This window comes from Morone saxatilis, unplaced genomic scaffold, assembly GCF_004916995.1.
Source record: "Morone saxatilis isolate NCDOM2014 unplaced genomic scaffold, NCSU_SB_2.0 Contig24, whole genome shotgun sequence".
Taxonomy (NCBI): Eukaryota; Metazoa; Chordata; class Actinopteri; family Moronidae; genus Morone; species Morone saxatilis.
In genome coordinates, this window is record NW_023339807.1 from 5,441,950 (window position 1) to 5,448,687 (window position 6,738).

At 41.0% G+C, this 6,738-nt stretch overlaps 1 protein-coding gene across 1 annotated transcript in view; it reads left to right on the top strand.

Annotated features, from left to right (window-relative positions):
* Positions 1-4,851, top strand: part of zgc:172323 (uncharacterized protein LOC564165 homolog) — a 6,201-nt gene extending 1,350 nt beyond the window's left edge. The window contains exons 4-11 of the mRNA XM_035672883.1: positions 2,395-2,514; positions 2,599-2,694; positions 2,777-2,911; positions 2,998-3,108; positions 3,203-3,313; positions 3,457-3,581; positions 3,677-4,516; positions 4,709-4,851. Coding sequence (XP_035528776.1) covers positions 2,395-2,514; positions 2,599-2,694; positions 2,777-2,911; positions 2,998-3,108; positions 3,203-3,313; positions 3,457-3,581; positions 3,677-4,516; positions 4,709-4,802 — 1,632 coding nt within the window. The 3' untranslated portion in view covers positions 4,803-4,851. The remainder of the gene's footprint in view (positions 1-2,394; positions 2,515-2,598; positions 2,695-2,776; positions 2,912-2,997; positions 3,109-3,202; positions 3,314-3,456; positions 3,582-3,676; positions 4,517-4,708) is intronic.
* Positions 4,852-6,738: the final 1,887 nt, after the last annotated feature.

Below are 6,738 nucleotides of genomic sequence, written 5' to 3' on the forward strand. Positions count from 1 at the left end.
ACCACACATAAAAATAAAGTACTTTCAAAATATAAATAGATAAAGATAAGAAGAGAAAGAGAAAGCTGTGCAGAAGAACATGGGTGCATTAATGTAATGTCTGAGGATGTCGCCCTGTAATTATTGCAGCTTCATTTCATAAACACCAGTTCAGCAGGATTCCATCTTCCTCCCCTCTCATGCTTTTGCACTCACTTTGTAAGCTCTAAAGTTTGAAGTTTGTTCTTTTAGTGAACAAAAGGAACTGTTCATCTACAAAGAGCCTAAACCTGCCCCAGGATAGCTGTGGTTAACACACAAAATGAACCACCAAAATAGAGGAATCATGTGTAAAACCAATCGTTTTGGTTGGGTGCACAAATTACAGTTCACACATTTTATTTTGTGCCTTCCTTTGTATATAGTGTCTGTAAACACACCGTGAGCAGGGCTCCACTCGTCTTTCAGACTATACAACAGCATATGAAACGCTATCGTAGACGTCTTACCAGGCCATAAAATAGTCGTATGTTCTGTGAGGCTGTAGATAGCACTTCCTCTGAGGATGTATCAAGTTTAAAGCCCAGTTTCACTTCCTTCCTGTTGACCCTTCGATTATGAGAGTACAAAGTTTGTGACCACATCTGTGTCTGTTTTAGGCTACCAGGCAGTTTCTGGAGGAAATCAACAAGTGGACCAGTCAGCATGGAGTGTCACCATTGTCCAGGGAATTGGCCGTCAAGTTCCTCATGGCCCGCAAGTTTGATGTCCTCCGCGCCATCGAGCTATTCCACAGCTACAGGGTAAGAAGACACAAGCTAATTATTTTAGTTAAAGCTAACTTGCAGCTGCTCATGCATACATCAGTACCCTCTGATAGCTGTATTGGAAGTCCCTGCTTTAACAGAGGCAGCTGGACAACTCTCAGTAGACACAGGGAGCTTGTGCACCCCCCAATGTTGGTGTTGGATTAATATTTAAGATTAAATGTCAGCATATTAATTAGCTAACCAAGTAGGCAGCTCACACAATTATCACTTTATAAACACCTAACTAATCAGGTCACAAAATTGAGTCAGATCAAATTTTGGTAATATCAAGTTTTACTTTAGCTACAAGGACTTTTTCATTTTCGATTAAGACAATTCAAATTACCAACCATTTTTTCATTCATTAAAATATGCAGAACTACTCAATGCATTAAAAACGTTGTCTACTTACAATACTTTAGGTTAGAAATGTTTATATCTGATCAAAGAATAAGAAAACAAGCCTAACCACTCAATGCCAATTTTAAATACTGGACACAATACCCAATGTTACAAACACATTTTAGTTGTACTCTTCAAGTATTAAGGTTTGATACTCGACCCTGTACTTGAATGTTACACAAGACATACATTAACTTGCCTCATCAATTTCACACTGTGCAAACAGGTGCTATTCCCTTTTGTCTCTTTCTGGGCCAGCTCAAGCTCATGAGTGTGTGTAGGGAGACCTCAGTGACAGTAATGCTCCCAGCATAAGCCATGGCTTCTGTCAACAGGTTCCACCAAAGCTAACAAACACCCAAAGCTGCTTGCGTTAACACTGTTGGCCAGTTATAAAGCAAATGTCATCGTATAGAAATAGTTTTGGAGGATCTGACTCAACTCAGGTTGTTTTTGTTAAAATGGACTTTGCACTTTTCTTTAACCTAAATTTAGAGCCATATCTACCTCATCAATCTGAAAGCTTTCTGTTTCAACTTTATCTAAAGAAGCTGCACCCACATTGGAACGATCTTTCCTTTGTCTTTTCTTGCTCATTACACTAAATATCATACATTATTTCCACAGAACTAATTGTATAATATTAGCCTCTCGTTAGGATGATTATGATACAACTTCAAAGTCTGCAACGAGTTGTTTCTGACACATAACTGCAGTTTCCTTCCTTTCTGATTATTTCAGATGGACAGAAATAACTGATGACATATTGCAAAGGACAATGAATAAAATCAGGACAACATATGATGTTATATCCGAGATCCCCATTATATCTGCTGTGTGTGGTGCATTTAGAATCTATCTGCATCAAATGCAGAAGAATTATAATGCCTTTTAAAAACAAAAGGATGTGAAAAAACGCAGAGATAACGGGTTGACCCAGAGGCACAAGGGTAGAGGGCATGTAAAACATCTTCACCACACCCACAGCACAGTAACACAAGGCCTTTTTCATTGAGCAAATGTTCTCAGAAGCCTTAGCCAAGCAAGAGATCGCCTAAACAGATGCACCAAAAGACTTGGGCCACACACATACACACACACACACAAACAAACACACACAGGTGTGTAATGCAAAAAAGGCTTTTTTGCACACACCTCCTAATCTAATAGACGACCATATTACTTCTGGCTTCTTGGTTTTCAGGACATCTCCTTGGCGGCTAAGGAGTCCACAGCTGCTCAACTACAGGCAATCAAAATCAAATATGAGGAGGCAGTGGAGCTGAGGAGGAAAGCTGAGCTAGACATTGAAACCTTCCGTCCAGTAGGTTACATTTAATTATTATAATATTAGCCAATATTAATTTACAGTCCTAAACCCACATGATAACAAAGGTGTGTTCTTCAGGATGTTGACAAAGCCACCTCCTCACGCATCGTCTTGGAGAAGAAACTGGAGCAGCTGGAAGTTGAAATTGAATTCCTGAAACGGGTCCATCAACAGGTGGATGACATTTTCACATAAGCATGATATATTTAGGTTGCCTTTCATTTTTGTGATTACTAAAGATTTATTTTTCTCCCAGGAAATCGAAGAGCTTATGAAACAGATCTATGCAGCTCACGCCTCAGCTCAGAGTGCATTCGCCCTGCCTGACTTGGCAGCTGCTTTGAAACAAATCCAAGCCCAGTATGACGACATTGCAGCCAAAAATCTCCAGGTAAAACATTCACATATCTACACTGTCTGTTAAGTTCTCTGTGTTTAAATTTCAATTCATGTGAAATTTTCATCCCTCATTTTTAGGAGATGGATTCATGGTATAAAAACAAGTTTGAAGATATAACCAGCAAGACGTCAAGGCATGTGGACAAGGTTCGAAGCATTAGAGAAGAAATCGCAGGTGCTAAAAAGGATGTAAGTAGCAAAAGTGGAAAACAGGAAATAAGGACTGATTGACAAGTGATATTAAATGACTATAATGATTATAATAAAATAAAAATACCTCCAGATCCAAAGCAAAGAACGTGACTTGGATTCCCTGAGGACCAGGAATGAAGCTCTTGAGGCCCAGATTCGAGAGACGCAAGAAAAGTACAGAAAAGAACTGGAAGACCTGCAGGTAAGGAAATGTAGTCCCAGGGTGCACACCTGGTCACACCAGAGTCAGTTGTCACTACATACACTTACTTTCATGCATGCAGACACATAATCACTATAATAATTCATTCATACAGTAATTTTATGGCTCTGTTAACCTAACAGGCTCGGATTGAGGCCCTGCAGCTTGAGCTGAAATCCACCAAGGAGAAAATTGCGCTGCACCTGCGAGAGTACCAGGACCTCCTGAATGTCAAGATGTCTCTGGAGATTGAGATTACGACATACAGGTGAAGGAATAATAACTTAAAAATGGATCTAGTGCCATCAAATATATTTAAATAAATGTAAACAAATATTTATTAAATATTTGTTTTTCTAACAGAAAACTTATTGAAGGAGAGGATCTGCGGCTCATGGGCATGATGCAAACCCTGTCTCTGACCAGCTGTAGCACGAGCGCCATTGGTGGTGGGATGAGCTTCAGTGGAGGAGGCATGGGTGGTGCTGGTGGAATGGGTGGCGGGATGATTGGAGGTAGTGGTGGAGGTGTTGTAGGCATGGGGGGTGGAGCAGGATTGGGTGGGGGCATGGGTGCAGGAGGAATGGGCACAGGTCCAAGCAGTGGTGCTGGAGGAATGGGTGGAAGAATGGGTGCTGGAGGTCCAGATGACAAGCTGGGTCCTGCTGGTAGAGCAGGCAGGGCAGACATTGGCGGTGGTCAAGGATTGGGAGCTGGGGGTGCAGGAACTGGTGCAGAGGGTGTGGGTACTGGTGGCGGCAATGGAGGTGTGGGTGTTGGAGGTTTGGGCACTGGGACTGGAGGTGTGGGCATTGGCGGGATGGGGGGTGTTGGAATGGGTGCAGGTGGTGGCACTGCAGGTACAGACAGCAGTGGCATGGGGCTCAGTGGAGGAAATGGCAGTGTTGGTGGTGGGGCGGGTGATGGATTTGGTGGAGGCATAGACAGGGATGGAGGTAAAGATCGTGGAATGGGTCCTGCTGGAATGGGTGGCGGATTTGGAGGCAGTGGAGGAACTGAGGGTGTGGGTGGAGGAGATGTTGGTGCAGTGTCTGGCGTTGGTGGAATGGGGAAGATCGATGGAGGAATGGGTGACACCAGTGGTGCTGGAATAGGATATGGATCTGCTGGAAATGATGCCAACAGTGATGCCTATGCAGGGCAGGCTGTGGAGCTGACCGAGAGAAGGACGGTGCTCATTAGGTAAAGGTACCATCAGGTATCTTTTCTCTTTTTATTTTAAACAAAAAAATATTTAGTTTTACTAAGAAATAATGTCTTAGCCTCCTTTAAGATGGTGTTAAATATGAGGTTAGCATATAGCTACTTAACTGTCCATCCTCTAAGTCTCTTTTGATTACTTCAGCCCTTTCCATTTTCCTTCCTCCCCTACAGAACGGTCAAAAATGAGGATGACGTGCTGGAGACGGACCACCAGGAACAAACCTACACCATCACTGGTGCAGCCGATGACTCTGATGAGGACTGACCAGCACAAATTCCCAAGTGACCTCCTCTCGCCCTTAAACCTCCACGCCTCTCTGAGCTTTGCACTGACCAAACCCCATGTCTGGACACTAACCTTTGCCCTTTGCCCTGGACAAGAAGACCATGACTGGCCCTTTACTACAGAGTGAAACCTTCCCTTCATAGGGTTTAAATATGCCTCACTAGGAGCACTCAACATGGTCTCTCAACTTTTGTGTGCCCTCCACCCCCTTCTTTTTCTACTTGCCACAAATAAAGCTATCAGCATTCAATTCAGTTACCTTGTCTTTTTTATTTGATGTCTTTTTCAGTGTTTGTGTTTGAGGTGCCTAATAAGGACAATCCAAATATGTTCATGAAATGCTGGTAAAAGTAAATTTTTGCTCAGCTGAGAGAGATGTTGCTTATTTTCATAGCTTTGGCTTGACGGATGAAGAGTGAAAAAAGGGAGAGTAAGTAGTGAGGGAACAGAGAGAAAGATAAGAGTAACCTGGGGGTCGAGTTGCCCTGACACTTTCTGGAGGGCTAAGGAATCTGTCAGTCAAATTTTGTCCTGCAGAGGAGTGACGGCACACAGCCGTTTCCTGTCCTCATTCCATCCACATCCACACCTTTTCCTCCTGCTGCTGATTGGGAGCGATTGGATCTGGCCAGCAGATGCCAAACACACTCAGTGTCCTGCTCAGGGGCTGAGAGCAGAGACATGCAACACAGCAACTCTCTGACAAATATTGCAACAAAAGGCAGGAACAAGACCAGTGTTATTGTGGCAGAAATAACATTACTGTGTCATTATTATTATAATGAGACACATCTGACTACTAAAGAATATATATATATATATATATAATTTCACAGTGGAATGATTCTACATTACATGTAGCAAAACACTAAAATGTTTAGCTTTTGCTGAAGATAGGAATTATCAACATAAAAAATGCACAAAATTAAAATGTTTATTGCCTAATGTTTCTTTAAATATGATTATGATATGATTTGGGGATATATTGGATTAACAGTCCAGTTTCCTGAGATTCCTTGAAATACAATATGTACAACAAAACAATAGCATTTCCCACTCAAGAAAAATATATAATATAGGCCTATATAAAAATAATAAAAAATATTTGAATAACTGAGGTATTTACATTTGCAATAAAATAGGATTTACTCTTTTATTCTCTCATTACATTTTTAAACAATCAGACTGGTGATTCAAGTAACATCATAAAACAGGCAAAATGAAATAAAATCCAGAAATAACTTGCACCTCTCTCAGACCAGCATCTAACTGCGTTTAAAGCCCTATCGTTGCTTTCAAACTCATTTTCATGATGATTATGCACAGACTTCACGTTGAAATAATCAATATTTCTCTCGGACATCATTTCCACAAGCTCATCCCACCCGAACACGCAGGAGACAATTAGTTTGAACCTAGAACTGTCAATCGGAGATATAATGAGGAGCCGCGAGACAGTCATATCATTAGATTACATTTTGTTACAGCGAGTTATTAATGTGCATCCGACCCTAACGATGTATACGTGTAGATATAAATCCGCCTTTATATTTAGGCTTAAGTTCAGGGAGATAAATGCACTTCTAATCAGTGTGATGGGACGGAATTTGTTATCAATATAATTAACAGACAAGCCCCCTCCCTTGTCTGTTAAAGCGGAGCTCTCCATGGTCCTCCGTCTGCAGGGAAGAGACGAGTGTGGTCTTATAATTCAAATAAATAGATAAATGAAACATAAATTAGCCGAATTGTATACATAATGCTGGTTTCGCAGACACAAATAGTGATTTGTCAAAAAGCATTCCTTAAAAAAAAATTCTGATCAACAAATGTGACGCAGTTGTTTATTTAAAACACCAATTATTATTATTATTATTATTATTATTATTATTATTATATTACTACAAAATGTGTA